Here is a 19,419-nt window from a genome sequence, read left to right as displayed (position 1 = left end):
ACACCAAGTCTGGGAAGGCCGAGACTCTCCTGAAGCCCTGATTAACTTTTCACTCCCGGCTGTTCCTCTCTGCAGCTGTATTACACAGCCAGTCATTTGGATTTCCAGCCTTGGGCTCGCCTGTGATCCAGAACCTTCTGCAGTTACCGTTTGGGTTGAACCAGACACGTGTAAGAAGTTTAGCTTTCTTTTCCGTCATCTCTGAAGCACAAAGAGGCCACCTCGAGGGAAGGTGAGTTTTTAATTAATGCCATTTGCACATCTTGTTTGGATCAGGGCAATTCTTTCCTCGCAGCCCCCCCAGACTGTTTGCTGTGCATTGCTACACCACCAGTAAAATTCTGCAGCTGAAACCCTCCCCGGTTCCCAATGGGAACCAGAGCACATTACATCAGCACAGACATCTATGCAACGCTCCTAATGAAGTTTCAGATTGATTTTCCTCCTCAAGGTTATCTGTGATGGTACCTCCAGGCACATTAGAAAACTGATGGTTTAGAACAGTTTGCTCTAACAGGCTTTCTACAGCATCCTGTGACACACAGCAATCATTTCAGGAAGGCTGAGCTACTAAGAACCAGAACCTGAAAAAAAAATATATACTTACTAATGGATAAGAACAGTGTTACCTATGTAGCAGATGCCGAGTAGATGTATAATGAAAAGAGTCACAAAATCCCTTCTGAAGTCTAACTGGCTTTGCATCAGTTTGGACGGCCATGAGAAAGCCTCTCCTGTCCAAAGACCTCTGGGAAGAAGATTTCCTAGGGAGAGGTCCTGTCCACAACCCCCAACAACCCCTCCTCTGGGCTCGTCCTCAGCAAAATACACCCCACGGCACTCCAGTCCTCTGCAGAAAGGGCAAGGAGTGAACAGCACAGAGGGGAAGGCAAGTCAGCACAGACTGAGATGACAGCTGGAAGCAGAAGAGACAAATAAGGATAAAGAAGAGAAAATGATCAAGAAAAATTTCTCAGTGCTGGAGCTTTAAAGACTGGAAAAGGAAAGTGGGAAAAAACCCACTGAAACACATCTGGGGAAAAAATAAAGATACAGAGTGAAAGAAAGATGGTAGAATGTCATAAGCCAAAATACGACAACAAACCACAAGTTAAGAACCAAAAATGTTGTCATCGTGATGGACAAGTGTCTGTCATGGCATCTCATCACAGTTCCCTCAACTCCGGTGACCTGCAGGGTGGTGGCATCCTGCCTCCAGCCAGGCTTTGCCCAGGGCATCTCTCCCACCAGACACAAGTACACTGCCAGGTTGATTTTAACATCCTGTTAATGAGTGAGCATAGCCCCACGTAATCAATCCACGTTCACCATCAGGGATTCTGCATCATTCCTTTAATTAAGCAGCCGCTAAGCTTTTGGATAGCTAAAAAAAAAAAAAAAAAAAAAAAGGAGGGGGGGAAGAAAAGAAAAGGAAAAAACCCTGACAACATTCACTTTCGTATTTAATTTCCCATGACTGTCACAAACATGGACCCCAGTTCCACACTGACGCACACAGCCTTGAGTCAACTGTTGTGCCACCTCTCTGAACCAAGTCTCTGCCTGTCCAATGCTTTATACCTGTATGAGAGATGGATGCTGGCATTATTTTCAATAATACACTGTGCTAGCAAATGCAAGGTATCACCAACATTCCCCGAGGATGGCTCCTTCTCAGGGCTGCAATGGATAAGCCAAAGAACAAGGGTGTCAAGAACAAACCTGGTATACCCAAAACTGGAAGCCTCCAGCCGCACGCCGTAACCACCTGACTGCACGGCGGAATTCAAAGTAGCACCCAAGAGGAATGCTCCAAAATGAGTCATTACCTGAATTTCAAATTCCTTTCTTCCTTTTACTTTCCAGCCAAGGCACGGTAAGAACAACAGTGCAGTACTTGTTGTAGGCTTATCCCTGAGATGGGCATCAAAAATTGCAGAGAGCTGCCACAGCAAAGCTACTCCATTTGTGGAGCACATACCATTTTGAACGTAAAAAACTGACAGCTCATTCTAGTGCACTCACAGTACAAAGTTAAAAAAGCAAGTCCAATACATACTCCCTCTACTATAAAAATGGCTTAATTTGAAGGGAGAAGGAATTTTTATGCTATTTTCCCACCACGACCAGGCAATTTTTTTTTTTTTTGCTTTTGCAGAATGATCTCCAAGCTCTCATTACTGCTGGTCCAAAACATTTATTCCTGCCCACTCAAATCTGCCAAAAGAGAAATGAATCATATGTCAATAAAACTTGGGGTCCTGAACATGTGTTTCAGAATTAATCTTAACAGCAAAATGTGTGAATCTGAGCCCAGCTACAGCAAGGCCTGCCAACTTCATTCATGGTAATTAAGCAAAGCCACACACATTTAAGGGGATATTTAAGGAGCGCAGAGTGTTCCTATGGGGACTGGACTCAAGAGCTACTCCATGAGCAGCTAGTGTGCTTTAGAAACACATTAATTACCCTGCAAGAAAAAGCCTCCCAGAACTACCAAGGATAAAGAATTTGGCAATACCTGCACTGACATTTTCTACAAGGAATAAGTCCTTCCACTTAGTTGCTGGCTCTGACGATACATTGGACGGCAGCTCCCCTGTGCCTCCGCTTTGGACTCAATCCCCTTAAGTGCTCAATGCTTGACTCAAACTAAAAAAGCTTTTATGTACAGGTACAGTCTTTTGCCTGAAGCTTAGCATCAAGTGGTTTACTGCACTGATTCCTCAAGGCTGAGAGGACAGCACGCCACGCACCCATAGTCGGGTTCTCTAACAACCCATTTCTGACATAACGAGCACAGCAATGCTGCGCAGCCTGCCTCGTTACACCCAAGGTAAGTTCTCAGGCTGTTAGCTAACAAGCAACTCCATAAGGTGGTAATGAAGATATTCTGCTATTAATGACGATGGGCTTTCACCCATTGAGGAGCTGTATGTCCCATCCACAGGCCTAAGGAGCTTATCCTGGTCCAGCTGGCACAGTGGAGTCAACGGAGCTGTTGGCTGCAGAAGGTGGACCATGCCTCAGCCTGGGAGAAACCCACCCGTCCCTGCCGACACCGCACGCACCAGAAGATTGCTGGCACCCCCCGTGTTTTTTAGCAGGGCTCACTCATGCTGGCACAGTCCTGAACCGAGGCAGTGTCCCAGCTCTGGGGTTGACGGGGCTCAGTGTGATGGTGGGACAAGGACTCCGCACCAGACTTTATCAGCACTCTCTATGGCAATGGCTTGCAGGTGGATACAGCAAGTGCAAAAGAGATGTTCATCTTAGCTGATACCTTTCAGGCCACTTTCTCTGCTCTTCCACAAACCTCGTCCCATCCCGCTCCCACCGGTATGGAGAGAAAACCTTCTCCACAGCTCCTGCCATCTGGATTCACTTTCTTCCGTCTCTCCAGCTCATCATGTTTCAGTCTATAAATGCCAGTTAAAAAAAAAAAATCACGTATTTTGTCTCTTTCATCTTTACATATCACGTCTACGACTGTCTATTTTTCTCTCCCTCCTGTTACTGGCCTTCCAAGCACCTGCTTCAGCATTTTCTCCAACACAATCTTTATCGCTGGGGGGGTGCTGCTGCCAGCTGCTGCTCCGTGTCAGAGCCCCGGGGCAGCCAACCCAGCCTGGCACATTTTCATCAGCTAATGATCAGAACTGCACCGCAGCGGCTTTGCATTGCTCTCCAGAATCCGACGACACCTTCTGCAAAACAAAATGCTATTGTGTGTAGATTTTTTTTGTCTCTGTCCATCACGATCTCACAACACAAAGTACACTTCAGCAGACTCAGGTTCAATCCAACAAGAAACTAAGAAAGGCTCTCTGTCCCTCAACTAACCAAGCAAAACAGTGAGAAGTATAAAAAAATTGTCAACATGTCAAATCTATCATTCCACAGGCAGAATCTTCCAGCTAGCAATTGAAAAAACCTCACTAATTTCTAGCATAAGCATCACTCTTATTGCAAGACATTAAAATGCAGTTTTTCAAAGTAATAAGCTTTTTTGGTTTACTTCTTCTAGGATTTATTTTAACCCTTTGATCAATAAATTTAACTTTAAGCACCACTAAGATAAAACATACCTTATTCAATGAACTTTAAAAATCTTATCACTGAGAAAACATGGGAAGATGATACCAAACATCCTCCCTGGATGTCCTAGTACAAGTACTGTTGTTCTCTTTGCAGCTGCAGTCTGCCAGCTGAAGTAAAAAGAACAAGGAAGTATGACAAGACCAAAACAAGGCACTTTACTAATCAAGGTGCAAAGGACTTTTTGCTTAAATGAAATTTTTCCATATGGTAGCAAGCAGATAAATGCAAAAGGCTTGTAAGGTTAGGCCTGCCCATTCAAGTGGAGTTTTCTTTATTTCTCCTTCCTTTTATAAATATCAGAAATACCAATTTCTGCTTAAATCATTTATCTTGAATCCTGGTGAAGCAGACAGCACTGCTGAAAACAGCAGCAGCTTTCAATGAAACTTTGGAGAGGGAGGGAGGAAGGGCTGGCCCCAAGCTTGGCACACGAAGGCAGGGATGATCTTGTCTAATCAAGGTTTGCATTAGCTGTGGAATGAATCCATGTTACTAATAAAAAGATACATAATACAGAGAAGTATTTATCATGCAAAAGCCGAGGGAAAAAAAAGCAAGGCTACATGGTGTGAATCACAGAAGGATAACGGGATGCAAAGAGGAGAGCTCTGTCCTGAGATACACAACGCTGAGCCTGTGATGAACCACTAATAAAAAAAAAAAAAAAAAAATTTTTGCAGGCATTTGTAAAGAAACACTAGGAGAAAAGGCCCAGGCAGTGAGGGGTGCCCAGGAATATCTGGGGGAAAAGGCCCAGGCGGTGAGGGGAGCCCAGGAATATCTGTCCTTGTTCATTTTCCTTACGAACCGCTTCATAACACAGCTGTCCCCTCACCCCCCCACTACAGATCCCACTGACATGAAGACATGTCCTACATAAAGAAACGCTCAGGGACCCCACGATTTTGATTTGTGCACAACTTTCAAAACTTTCCTTTTTGCCCGAACATTGTTCAAGCTAATCCCATAACGCTCCTACTTCTATTAGAGCAGATCTAGTCAGCTCTCTTGCAGTTATCAGGGGTCTTGATCTTTTTTCCCCCTGTCGTGGTTTAACCCCAGCCAGCAACTAAACACCACGCAGCCGCTCACTCACTCCCCCCCACCCAGTGGGATGGGGGAGAAAATCGGGAGAAGAAGCAAAACCCGTGGGTTGAGATAAGAACGGTTTAATAGAACAGAAAAGAAGAAACTAATAATGATAATGATAACACTAATAAAATGACAACAGCAATAATGAAAGGATTGGAATGTACAAATGATACGCAGTGCAATTGCTCACCACCCGCCGACCGACACCCAGCCAGTCCCCCGAGCGGCGAATCCCTACCCCCCACTTCCCCGTTTCTGTACTGGATGGGACGTCCCATGGTATGGAATACACCGTTGGCCAGTTTGGGTCAGGTGCCCTGGCTGTGTCCTGTGCCAACTTCTTGTGCCCCTCCAGCTTTCTCACTGGCTGGGCATGAGAAGCTGAAAAATCCTTGACATTAGTCTAAACACTACTGAGCAACAACTGAAAACATCAGTGTTATCAACATTCTTCGCTCTGAACTCAAAACATAGCACTGTACCAGCTACTAGGAAGACAGTTAACTCTATCCCAGCTGAAACCAGGACACCCCCCTTACACGCTGCAGAAGGTCTGAGCAAGAGATAGAAGTGCTCTCAGCCCCCCTGCATACAGAAAGTGGGCAAACCAGACAGAGCTGGCTCCATGTATAAGCACTGCTCGGTGGATTTTACTTCCACAAGTGTCTGATCACAAGTTTCCACTCCAAATCAGACTCTCAGACACACACCATAAATCAGCAGTGAGGTCAATGATTTACTGTTCATCTCGTCTAGTAAGTCTGGCTATGCCACCCTTTTGTGAACACATAAAAATCAAAGAAGATGTGAACCATCCAAGTTCACACATGGTTTTGATTCAGCAAAGGCTCTACAACTTAGAAATTGCAATCCCAGAGCTGGCAAGGAACTGGGAGAGGCAACCCTGTTCCACCAGCCTTGAGTGGTACTCCTGTCCTTAGCGCAAACGTTTGAGATGCTGCTCATGCTATGCTCTTAGCCTGGCTTTTTACAGAGTCCTGTGCCTCTAGCTATGTGAGTGATACTGCTAGTAGCAAATTTGGTACCTAACCGCCATTCCTGGTTGCAAAGCTCAGACCTTCCCGTTGAACAGCTCTTCTCCTGGCTGGCAAGGAGGTGGCACTGACCAGGGCCCTTTCCTGAGAACATACGTGGAAGCACACAGACCCTCTGCATCTTCTCTTCCCATCCCATTGGATGGTTGAATCTAGGCAAAAACACATGCTCAAACTTGCATGCAAGCAACATGCCACTTACATCAGGCAAAATCTATGGCAAGTTTATTTCCTTCAGGGACATGATGAAAAATCTACCAATACCTTGCAATTTTTTGGTCATGCATTATGCCACAAGTCTGTAGAAATTCTGTCTTCTATACACTTTATTGAATCAAATCATTACTGAACTGGCACCAGTGGTTCCCCTCATGCCCCCAAAAGCACAGTCATGTTAACAACCACAGGAGTGACCCAGATGGGACAGCATCACTGCGGTGTCTGGGAATGGATGCAGGCCACTGCAGTGACAACAAAGGTCTTCCAAAAGGTGCGGACTTCCAAAGCAGTCTTGAGTTGTTCTCGTTAAAGCTCACATAGGTTCTTTTGTCACGCCACCTCCTTTGAATATGAAAGACAGCTCCTCTACCTCACACTATTGGTTGTAAGACCAGTTCTAGGCCCACATTATTTCAACCCAGCAGATGCTATATTAACAAGATGATAACGACTAATTAGAAACCACATTACTTGCCAACAAGCAAAAGAACTGCACAAAAAAACAGCGAGAAAAATTGTGGCAATAATCTGATAAATTCTGTTACCTGAGAACTAGGCACAAGGGCTTTCCACCAGTGTCCGCCTTTCACAAGGTCTACGTCACTCAAGGGCATTGACACTTTGCCAATAACACAATGGCGTGAGAATTTGTCAAAATCCACTACGGTTAAAAGCAGAGTTCTTCTCTGGGCTTCTAAAAAGGGGATTTCAAATGTGTACCTCTCTTCAAACACGGGGTTCTGCGTTTTGCGTTTCACTCCAGTCTGCTTGGAGTTCTTCTGATCAGGAAGAAGGCAGATCTTCACGTAGGGGTTGGAGTGAGCCATGTCTTGCCTTGAACCGTCGTAAGAAATTGGAGGAGGCAGATCTTTAGCCTCAATGACTCGCACTATTAGATAATTATGCAAAAGATCATACTGCGTGCTAAAATGCAGCATGCCCAGTTGATACTTTGATAAGATCTCCTCATCTGTCAAGGAGTCCATATCATCACTATTTGAGTCAAGAGAGTAGAGTCTTGGTTCAAATTTTCTAAAATAGTCATCTGGGGTATAGGTTTTTCGCAGGACAGTTGGCTGAACTACTTCTTTCTTAGCTCCTATTATTCCAAACTCGATAGGTTTAATGTCAATTAACGGAGAACTTGGCCTCCTCAACTCTAAACCTAAATGAGACAAATGCACAAATATGATTGTTAGAAACTCAACTGAAGCCATTACAGGCGCAAGTCAACTTGTGCTTCTTTGGGTACAGCTATTCTGTGTTTGTGCAATGCCCAGCACAGCAGGCTCCCCACTGGGACTTTTCACCATTACATTGCCAAGAATTAATAGCACCCTTAGTTACACTGAAGTGCAAGCTCAGCTACACTTTTCCCCCCCTGTCCATTTTCACATGGAATTACCATGCATATGCTTCAGCAAGAAAAACAGGGCTGGTCCCCTCCACTGCGTTCCTGCAGAACAGGATGAGATTTTAATCAATGTACCTTCAACTTGACTTGATTCCCTGTCTAAAAGATGAAAGAGCAAGCACTACAGTTTTTCTTCCCCACAAGAATTACATTAAAGTTGGAAGGACGACCTTACTTGAAATCCGCCTCGTGAGGCTGTAAGCGGACCGTGATGCATCTGAAGACGACCGCCTTCTGTCAGGGGAAACATGCTGAAGAGTGGGAGGCAGCTCACTGATTGTATTATCAGAGTCTCCATCTTTGTCCTCATTTTGGCTGTTTATCCTGTTATAACGAGAGACCTTTGGGTGATTCAACCGAGTAAAAGGAGTATATACAGAATAAAAACGCATTCCGGTATTCTGGGTCTAATCTTGGGTGTGCATCCCTGGATGCTGCAGGGTATCTCCTGATCTATCTGGCAAGCAAAAGGCTGAGCAACTGACTTCAGACCTATGTAAAAAACCAGATTCTTTATCTTTCTGCCTGTCTTTCAAACAGAGTTATATCAGTATTAGAGCACGACACAGGCCACATGGGCATGTGTGGCTCAGATCTTGATCAGAAGTATTATATTTGTCTTTAAGAAAAAAAGAAAGAAAAACAAAACCCCACAAACCACAAAAGCCAAACAGTAGCTTATTGCTGTAAATTCACAGCTACACTTTGGAAGCACTGACTTCACTAGGAATGAACCAGCATGGGAAACCACCATGTTCAGACATCTCAAACCTACCACATACCTCTCTCAGTAAAATATCGCTTTGCAGGTACGCCACTAAGGTTTGAAAATTGGATCTTATAAATATAATTCATTAAGAGCTATTTATTGGCATGCCTTTTAAAATAACTGGCTGCTTTTTATCCACTTGTATAAACCAGAGGTTTACCAGACAGTAATTTTACTGCCCAGGGGTCTCGGCGGGAGCAGGGAAGTTGGCAGGTTCTAAATAACGAAGTAAGTTTTGACGAGAGCTATAGCATCTTTGAGAAGACTCAACAGAACACTGCATCATAAAGAAGTCTATGTGTAATTCCCATTTCAGTTTGGTTTTTTTATATATATATATTCATATATATACATTTATATTTTTTATATATATATATATATATAAAAAATAAATGTATATATGTTGTTTTCATATAAAACAACATTCTGGTTAAAAACCTCAATGTGTCACAGCCACAGTGGCTCACAAAAGCAGTCAGGACCTCCCAGCCTTGACTGAAAGAAGAGCAAGAGCAGATAGTAACAACTACAGGAGATAAAGTCTCCAACTGCATGTTCAGAGGGGAGCAGCTGCCGATAGAAATGAAATCACGCAATGGTACGTGACGTGTAGTGTATCATGCAAAATAAGCCTTTTGGTTAATCTATGAGACAGACTACTCCAAAAAATAGCAGCAGATCAGAAGGAGAGCGTCAGCGTGAAATGAGCAAAGCAAAGGGGAATACTATGCGAGTTTTGCCCCTGATTCACCCCTTCTACTTGCATGGATTGGTTGGGTATAAATGAAATATGTTGAATCATTTGCCTTAGTAACCAATGACTGGAGTCAAGCAATAAATATATTCTGCAAAAAGCAGTAAACTCGCAGAAAAGGCCCCCCAAATATAAAATAGATTTAAACTGGAAATTCTTATCCAAATCCACAAAGTTCACAGCAGGATCCATGCAAATCTCACCAATTCAGAGTCACACAACTCGTCCACATCCAAAAAAAGTCTGTTAATAATCAAAACCAAACCTTATGCTAGAAGGGGCATACAATATTTGCACAACTCTGCAGCCCATTAAAGGTAGTCCAAATCATACGGTTTGACATGTAATCAGTACTTGGAACACAAATAGCTTTTTCATGCCTAAATGCGAGTCTACACAATCATAGGTAGCATTTGGATATACTTCTGTTTGAGAAGCAAATGCACAGAACGAGGAGAAGGCAGGGTGAAAAGGGAATCAGGAAGAGAGGCATTAAGGATGTTCTACAATGGGTAAACGTAATGGTGAGTTAATAACATACAGATGACCTTTAGTAAGGAAATTGCTACTGAGCCAACAATAATTTTTCCTCAAATAAACTTTGGCTCTGGTTAAAGCTGCTGTTTCTGTTTAATCCGAACCTTTGGGAAGAAGAGTCGCATCCTTGATTTCAATTCAGTCTCACAGTCTGCACTGTTTATCTTTGGGGTTTGTGTCGAATATTCCGCAACGGGCAGCTCCAACACACCCCCTCATTCCCAGCCCGTTTATGCAAAGACCAGGATGCGAGCACTCCTCATGAAATAACAAGAAGCTACCATGCATTCAGGTCAATACAATTAGACTCACTTCAGTAAGAATTTTTTTTCCTAAGTTGCCACTGTAAAAAATTCAGAAAGTGAGAAAAATCAACAGTCTCCCAAGAGGAAGGGCTTAAACTTGCAACTTTAATGCCCCCTCTTGAATTTCCAGGACAATGAAGTGTCTCGGAGCTGCCAAAGGGAAAACCTACAGGCAAAAAATAAAGGATGGATTGTTAAGCACGTGCATGCAGATGTTTGCTAGTAGGCCAATGAAGACCATAAAAGCAGTTTTCCCCTAGGGACTGGGTGGGGAGGTAAGGAAGGAGCAAATTGCATTCTGCATTACACCAGTGTCCTGGGCCCATGAAGAAGTGGCAAGATGGAAAGATCTCAGCTGAAAACCTAGATCTATTTTTAAAACACTTTCAGGTTGCAAGCAGAGAATACAATAAATTGATTTGTTCCCAAATTCAGTGCATGCATCTAAATGCAGAATATGGTGGTGTCAAATCTGTCTTCCATTTTAGGGATTTCCACTGAATCCAAAAGCCCCCTTTTCAAAAACAAAAGAAATAAAAGGACAAGGGGTCAATTGGCATACACAGATCTCTGAGCACTTAAAAACATACCCATTAAACACCTTATTCTGAGACCAATTCCAAACTCTTACTCTGCTCACACATCTAACTCCAGATATTGTTTCCTACCTCCAAAAATACATACAGAGATTTAAGAGTGTAAGATCAACACAGTGAAAACAGAAATCTTTGGCTTCTGAATTCTGAGCCAGCAGAGGCTGCGTGGGATCGTTTCCACCTTAAACCCGCACACACAAAAAGCATGGCCCTCCTATTGATCAGCAAACAAAATACGCCGTTTCTGTCTCCTGCCTTTTACTCCCCTTTCTTCTTCATCTTCCAGACTCTTGTTCCTCTACAGGCTCATCTTCTCCCCCTCTCCTCCCAATCACATCCCCTCGGCTCCTTTCCCTCTCCGTATCTCCTCTGCTCTCTCTGCCCTCCTCACTTGACTCATTTCTGGGTTCCCTCACCATTTTCCAAAAAAGTCACCCCGGAAGCTTAAAGCATCGCCATCTTCCCTGGCACCACCCTGGGTCCATCTCAGCTCAAGAGGAGGAGCCAACAGCCTTTTCAAGCAAGCAAAGCCTGATCTCCAGCTTCCACATCAACGTGTGATAACAGGCGTCCTTAGAGATCACAGCATTTGCAACGGTGCCAGAGAAGATGGTGACTCCAGTGATCCTAAGGCACGGCAGCATCCGTGCCTCCTCGCAAAGCAAAGCTACTTCTCTCACGTGCCCTCTTCTTTGGTTCCTGCTGCCCCTCTCAGGCATTACCCCTGGGAACTCACCTTCTCTCAGCACTAGAGCAGAACAGGGAGACCCTAAACTGCACCAGATCACCTGAAGCTGGAAGGAAAGGTGGATACGTGACCTAGGCTGACGTCCTGGGGACCCTACCCAGGGCTGCTAGCATGAGTAGGTGCAGCATAAAGCGCAACATGGTTGAAGAATTGGGCTTTTTTTTTTCAGAGCGCATTGTCTTCTGCTTACAGCCATGCCAATAAGTTAATTGTAGAGGCTTTCAGATGGAGCAGGACTGGGGGAAAACAATATAGGCTGGAGAGAGCATTTTATGAGTCCAAAGGTCTCCATGTTCTCTGCCTGCGACAAAGTCTAGCTCACCTGCAAAGTCACCATACATCCAAGTTTTGAGATCAAAAGAACAGAGCTTCAATGCTTGCAATTCCCCTTTAGCCAGACAGAAGGATCCAGCAGTCAAAAACGACACCATGGGACAACCAGCCCACACCCCCAAACACACGTGATGTCCCTTCTGCTCCTCAGCACACCAGAGAAACTCTGAAGCATCCTCCCACAACAAGCCAACTACTTGTTCCCAAGTACGTAATTGTTCCTGGAGCAATCTTTCTACGTCCAATACTGCACCCTCATCACTGTGTTCTGTGTGCAATGCTTTCCTATTTAGCATTGATTTTGTTTCCATTTCCCATTAGTTGCAGGTGAATCCATTTCTGGGTGTACATCAGACTCTTAAATATGCTGCTCCACATTTAAAAACCACTCTAACACATCTTGAACACCTCTGCTTTTATTGCTTCGGTATTAATTACCATCCTATTCTACCTGGATTCAGAAGAGTATATAGACAAGACTGCGATGTAAACATGAGACAATTTATTTCATGCAGCACCAAGACATGGACCTTCCAGACCTGACACAGAATAACAGTGGGTACTCACAGGAGCAGATAAAATTCACTGAGTGTCTCAGTGCCTAGGTACCAACTTCTGAGCATCATATGATGCACTAAATACACATCTCCTGTGCCACAGCTTCTGGACACTCTGAAGCTGCGTCCATCAAATGATCTGCTCTCACAGAAGACAGCCCAGCCCAGCTGACACAGCAACCACTAAAAGACAGGAGACCTCTGCTCCCTTCTTGGTTTCACTAATGCCTCCACGGGGTCACCTCTGTGCTGCAGATTCCCAATTGAGAGGGAGTAAACCAGGGAAGACTTCACTGGCTTTCTTTGTAATAGCCTTGCAAATACATAATCAAAGCCCCAGATAAAACCTGGCGCTGCTGCTCTTGTTCTTTAATGATTCAAGAGGAAATCTTGAAGAGTACTAACATGACGCAGGAGATCAAGTCTTGCTAAATGAAACTTTAAATTAATTTCCCCTTTAGAGCACATACGAGGTACGTCTTTCATCTGCCTATATGATAACCACCTTCACACTAGGATAAGAAAATATTTCAAAACCACCTCATCAGCATTTCAGCTAAGTTGAAGTGCTCCAAAGGGCTGGTCCATTTGAAGAAGAAATAGGACTGAAGATGAAAAGCATCTTTAGAAAAGGGTGCACAGCTAAACCAATTATCAACTTGCTATGCTAGCTTACAAAATAACTTCCGTCTTACCCATCAGAAAAGTGTTTTACAAAGACTAACCTTACTATTTGAGCTAACAGGGCTGCCCTTTTTCACCTTGCCGTTGCGTGGCCTACGTTTCCACCCTCAGCAGGAGATTCCTCCTTTCTACGTGGCATCCTCTGAATGTCCTATGGCCATTTCGTATCAATACTCTCATCACAGAGGAGCAGCCCTGCTCCTCAGTTAAAGCTAGGAAATTGTGCATCTAAACTTACAGCCAGGCTGGAGTTTGAGCAGGAAAAGGTCCCAGGATTTCAACTTCATCTTCATTTGTTTGACAACAGCTACAGTCGAAACACTTCTGACAACAATTTCTACAAGTCCACCGGCACAGCAAGAGATCCGAGATTCTAGCGAGCAGACCCTGAAGCCATTGGAAACCAAAGTACAAGATTACAACCCATCAATAGCTATTGAGAAATAACATTCAGCTGTATTTATGTTTGTGTTTCTGCAACAGAACATTAAGAACTATATTTATTCCATCTATATCAACAGACAAGTGCTATGCAGTTACCAGCCCAACTTCACTGATGCCATAACAAGGCAGGAAAATAAGCATTCACCGCAGGTATTTTCCCTCTAGTAGCAATGTATTATTTTGTAGGTTGGCAAGAGGGTGATTTACAAAACACTATGGCATAGCAATACGCTAGAGTGGAAACATGCTTATTCTTTCACACACATCAACAAACTAATAGATCGGCAAATGTACAACAGAAGGAATTAAAACCAGAAGGTAAGCGAAAGCTCCGATTTAATCCGGCAAGGGTCTAGTTAATTAACACAGCAACGTGAACACATTTCATCCCTGTAGATGTATCGGTATGTAGTACTTGTACGATCCATACACATACAGCATTACAGCCCAACACACTTGCCACTGAAATGGATTAGCAAAAGCACACTATCCACATGCCTCCCCTCTGCTATGATGATTAATTTAATGAAGAACCTTCAACGAACCTTGACCCAGAAAACTATTTAATTTCTTAGGTTTCCATGGTGGCACTGGCAGCATCACCCGTAACAGTGCTCCTCTGCTGTTACAACCACAGGGTGGGAGCACCCCACTGGAGGGGCAACAGGCTGCTGCCCCATTTCTATGCCATCCCTACAGCCTTCCCTCCACTTCAAAGCTCTGCTTGCTTCAAGAGAGCAGAAAGCCAAACATTAGCCCATTTCCCACCCACACCAGCTCCAACTTCTGCAGTTCGTAAGAAGGCTCATTAAGCAGCACAAGGGCACTGCTAATAAAGGGCATCGCTCCGTAGTCATGGGGGGAGACACGCAGCTGCAATAGCACAGCACGTGCACATCCAGGGTCGAGTCGCTTTACAATTGTATGTGACCTTGAAATGTTCCTATAAAGCTGAAGAGATAAAGCGTGTGAGATTTTCTTCATAGATATCCCCCCAAAATGCTTGAGACATTTGCAGTATTCATAAGTGTGCCGATACAAGGGCACTATCACACCACACAAAGGGGTTTCCTCTGAGGAACGCAGATCTGCAGAGAAGACTCCGCAGAACATTTCTTTTTCCTCCAGTAAAACACAGTTTTTTCCATAAACAAAATCTAAACATTGCAAAAAAAAAAAAAATTACCAGCCCAAAATGCAGTGCATTACTTATATCTAGGACATCAGTAAAGAGTCAGAAAATACGAGACAATCCCCTCAGGACGGAGTGAGGAGACAGAGCGGAGAGTGAATCATCAGATTAACTCACCTCATTTATTGGTTCCAACTGTCCTTTAGACATCCAGGATGAAGCAAAGGGGAACAAAATGAAAAAGACAAAAACAGGTTAGCAATGCTCAAATAACTTTAAATTTTCTGCCATGACATGCCCCGGCCTGGGATGAGCTTGAATTTCTGGCAAGACAGTACCTTGTAGATGTTAGAGGAAGGAGAGGTCTCCTGACCAGGCATCAGCTTCTGCTGTTTCCAGTCCTTCCCCACCAAGCTCCCTCTGCTCCTCCTTCCCCAGGAGTGAAATTCCCAAACCGATCCTGGAGCATGAAAACCCTGCTCATTGCCCCTTGCTAATGGGCTATCACATGCAACCACTTATTTTCTTTTCTTTAATAACGTGTCTCTAATTGCAGCAACTACTTGCTGCTGACAGCAAACCATATCCAAATTTTCCAGTTAGATGCCACAGTGGAAAAAAAGGCTTTCCTCCAGATTCGGCCCATATAAACCTAGTTTCAATGCCAACTTGTTAAAAGCAACATTCCTAGGAAGGGCCACACTCTGAATATTCTCCATTGTGTACACATGACTTGAGGTAGCTGGGCATCTTCAGTCTCATCCTCAGATGCGACTTGAAGATTACGAAAAACAGGAGTTAAGTGCTTAAAACTGGAGTCACGCACTCCAGTTTGAAAATCTGCACTACAGCCACTTCCCCCAAGTCACAGAGAAAATCTACAGTAAAGGAAGAAGGCATTGCAAGCCAGTGTTTTATTCACAAAGACACCCTTGGAATATTATACTGGACCCACTTCATTTATAAGTGGAGGCTTAGCAGCATTTCAGATGCCTGCTGAAATGTCTTTCCTATCTCTTTCCCTTGATAATGTCTAAGGGTTTCCTAATTGTCCTGGCTGTCTTTCTAAAGGGGGAATCCCTAAAAAAAAACAAAACAAAAAACCCAACAACTAAACCAACACAAAACACAAAACAAACACACACACCCCCCCACTCTTCCACATGCAGAAATTGGTTTCTAGCTTTATGCTCATGACAGGGACAAGAGCCGCCTTTCCTAAAGAAGCTGGGACACAGAAGCTGCCTTTAGTTCCAAGAACTCTCCCATGGACCACGTTTCAGTGCAAGCCTCCCTTTTAAACTTCTTGAAAACCAGTGCTTGGTGAAAAGGCCACCACTTGTTAGAAACACAGATTAAGAGACTGGAAATGCTGCAGTGCAATGTGACAAGACAGTGATTACCAGATACCCATGGACCAACTGTTTAAGAAAATTCTAAATGGTTTCAAGGGCTGTATCACTCCTTATTAATGCAAAGTTGCAGCCAAAGCACAGCAGCCAAAGCTACAGCGGTTTAGCGATGCTGCAATGAGAATATTTAAATTGCTCTAAAATGAAGCGGCTGGATCCGTGCCACACAATCGAACGCCGTAGCACGTGCTGTGTGAAGGAAGTGGCATTTCCGAATGGCCCGCGGGGATGCGCGGTAGGCTTGTGTCAAACAGCCCTCCTGGCCACGATCGGCCACCAGCGATGCGAAACCACGCCTGTGTGCCACCAGTCCCAAGAGCACACGCACCGGTCCCACAGGCACCATAATAAAGCGAGTCTGTGACCACCCACAAATCTCCACCAGGAAACGGGAGGACAGAAATAAGAGCTAAATATTACAGTACAGTAAGAGGTAAACAAGTAACCAGTGCCATACAGGGCTTAAATGCAGGGGCCCATGAAAGGAAAGCAAACACGACCAGCTGTGTTCATCCACCTCGCTCACACCGGGCAGGAGGGTCAGGGCTGGGGAAGGGCAGAGGTTTAAGGGAAGGACGCACCAGCCAGCAGGCACTGGGGCATCCCAGGGAGCACGGCTGCAGCGACACGTCAGCACCCCCAGGAGAAGGGCTCAGCCCCCGGGTCAGGGAGGCACCATCATGCCCTGCCCTGTTGTCCCAAGCCAGCCGAGCGGAGAGCCACCCAGCTGGGAGCCTCCAGCCACGAGTGAACCCTCATCGAGGGCCAACCGCGGCTGACCCAGGCGCATCCCCTCGCCCAGAGCTGGGTGCGCGGCAGGGCTGCACCTCCACTTCACACCTTGCTGCAGGGGCCCGGTCTCCCCATTCTGCCCGGGGCCCAGCGCGGGGGTCGCCTGCTCCGAGTCAGCACAGCCACCCATCACAACCGGCTCAACGCACCAGCTACAACGACCGGCCGCGGCGGCGGCCCAGGGATGCCGCAGCAGGGTGGGGTCCCCACTGGTGACAGACCGCGTTGTGCCCCTGCCGTTACGCCCCCAGGGAAGGCTCACAAGCCCCGCCGCAGCCTGGGGACAGCGCGGTCCCCCCCAGCCACGCACCCCCCCACCGCCCCAACGCGATTAACACCGCGGGGCGGGGGCGACGGGGTCTCCCTGCTGCCCTCGTCCCCACCCGCGCACCCCCGCCTCGCCCACGGGGGCCCCGACGGCGGCGCTGCCGGAGGGCCCGCCCGGCCCCACTCGAGATCCCCGCCGAGCCGAAGGGCCCCCGGGGGCCCCGCACCCACCCGGCCCTCCGCCGCCCCCGGCGGGGCTCACCCGCGGCCGGCTCCGGTCCGTCCCTTCGGGGGCAGCGCCCGCCGCGCTCGCCGCTCCCACCCGCCGGGAGCCGCGGCGGCTCTGCCCCGAGTGGGGGGGGGGGGCACGGCCCCACGGGATGGGGAGGGGAGGGAGGTCACGGGTGGCGTTGAGAGCGGGTGTCTCTGTCAGCGCCCGGACTCCCCGCGCAGCTGCAAATGCTCCGCTCGGGTTTATCTTAAAACTGGGCGGCAGCTCTGCGGAGCTACAGATGGGAAACGGGCGGCTGGAACCGCAGGGCCGGCGGGGAAAACCGCTCAGGGTTTAAACCAGCCCCAAATTTAATTCAGCCTCACACTGCTGGGGGGGGGGGGGGGGTCCCAGCCATCACGCCGAAAGGCTGGGGCTCGCCGCAGCCCAGGGCGCCTGCCCCCCCCCCCCCACCCCGCCGGGCTGTGCCCAGGCTGGCGGGGCCGCTTAAGTCGCCAGCGCATCCCGGTCCGCCCGCGGGGCTCAGCGCCCTCCTCCCTCCAAGAAGTCCTTGTGCGGGCTCGGGCCGGCCTCCCACGCACCCGGGGCCACCCCACTCCCCCCCCCCCCGGCAGAGAGGAGAGAGGGCCGAGGGCTGCCCGCCGTCCCCCGCGGGGATCCGCTCCTGCCCCGGCCCCGCCTGCCCCCCCCCCTCCCCGGGAACTCCTCCCCAGAAGTTAGCCCGAAGTTGCGCACCCGCACCGGGCATGGACCACGGGGGGGGGGGGGGGGGGTGGACGGGACGGGACGGGACACGACACACATACCCCCCCGTCCCGCAGACGGCGCCGGGAGTCCCGCCGCACACGGCCTCAGCCCGCCAGCCAGCCCACCCACCCGCAGGGACGCGGCTCACCCCGGGGGCCCTCAGCGCGGCCGCTCCGCACCCACCTGGATGTACGCCATCTTCCGCGGGGCGCGCGGGGCGCCTCCCGCCGCGCCGCTCCACCCGCGCCCGCCGCGCCGCAATACGCCCCGCGGTGCGGTGCGGCACCGCCCCGGGCGGGGGGCGGGAGGGGACGGGGACGCGTCTGCAGCGCTCCGCGGCCGCGCAAGGCAGCGCGGGGGCCGGGGGCGCCGACAGGGCGGGGGGACCCGCCGTCCCCCCCCGCCCAACCCCCCCGGCCGATCGCGTCGGTAAAACGCGCGTGGGGTTTGCGCTCCGAGGGGGCTGGCGGAGGCTCCGAGCAGGCAGGCTCCCGCCCTGCCCTGCCCTGCCCGCGGAGCCTCCGCGGGGCTGCAACAGGTCCGCTGCAGCGCGGGCAAACACTGACCTCCAGAGGGCCCGGCGCGGAAATTCAGGGCTGGAAAGCCTTCCTGGCCCCCGGGGCACACGGCCGGGGGCGGCGCGGCCCGGCCCGGCCCGGCCCGGCTCCCGCGGAGCCGCCGGCAGCGCGGAAGGTGTCGGGAGAAGCGGCGGCAGGGACGCGGGGAGCGGCTGCGGCTGGCGGGAGAGCGGTGGCCTTGTCTGAGAAAGCAGTTCTTCTAGCAGCCTTCTCCTCCAAAGAGTTCGCTCTGTGAGCAGATGCTATCAACGCACCCGAGTTTCGGCAAGGCTGGAGTCGTTTTATGAGCTCGAACCGACACAGTTAAAACACATACGCTCGCATCTTCCCAAGCAAAGGTGAGGAGCCGCAGTAAGGAGCGAGCTTTTAGCCCACAGACCACGCTGAGCGTCGCGTTGCTTGGCTTCGTGTCCCTTTGCTGAGGCATCGGGTCCTAGCCAGAGGCAGGGCGGGAGGGGACGTGGCCCAGCGATGGGCAAATCCCACCAGGCGGGTGGTTGGACCTGGAGAGCTCAAGTAGGGAAACGTTCTTTTGAGGTCAAACTCTTGGAAAGGGAAAGCACGGGAAAGGTGGAGATTTGGGGCTGTTCCTCTTGAGCACCACCTTGGTACCACACAAATTACAGGCTTCCCGACATGCTGCTATAAACA

The 19,419-nt window shown here is 48.2% G+C and overlaps 1 protein-coding gene across 2 annotated transcripts in view; it reads right to left on the bottom strand.

Moving 5' to 3' along the window:
• SYT17 (synaptotagmin 17) overlaps positions 1-18,548 on the bottom strand; it is a 41,860-nt gene extending 23,312 nt beyond the window's left edge. The window contains exons 1-5 of one of the 2 annotated variants that reach the window (XM_052773350.1): positions 18,374-18,548; positions 14,918-14,935; positions 13,403-13,551; positions 8,057-8,205; positions 7,013-7,632 (exon numbers count right to left, since the gene is read on the bottom strand). In XM_052773350.1, the coding sequence (XP_052629310.1) occupies positions 7,013-7,632; positions 8,057-8,205; positions 13,403-13,551; positions 14,918-14,935; positions 18,374-18,388 (951 nt within the window). In that variant the 5' untranslated portion in view covers positions 18,389-18,548. Of the gene's footprint in view, positions 1-7,012; positions 7,633-8,056; positions 8,206-13,402; positions 13,552-14,917; positions 14,936-15,078; positions 15,685-18,373 lie in introns of those variants that run through there. The other variant, XM_052773349.1, reaches the window with a different exon arrangement.
• Between the last annotated feature and the right edge of the window lie 871 nt (positions 18,549-19,419).

This window comes from Harpia harpyja, chromosome 21 (genome assembly GCF_026419915.1).
Source record: "Harpia harpyja isolate bHarHar1 chromosome 21, bHarHar1 primary haplotype, whole genome shotgun sequence".
In the NCBI taxonomy this organism is placed as follows: domain Eukaryota; kingdom Metazoa; phylum Chordata; class Aves; order Accipitriformes; family Accipitridae; genus Harpia; species Harpia harpyja.
The sequence above is the reverse complement of the archived record's forward strand: the minus strand, read 5'-3'. Positions and strand labels throughout refer to the sequence as shown.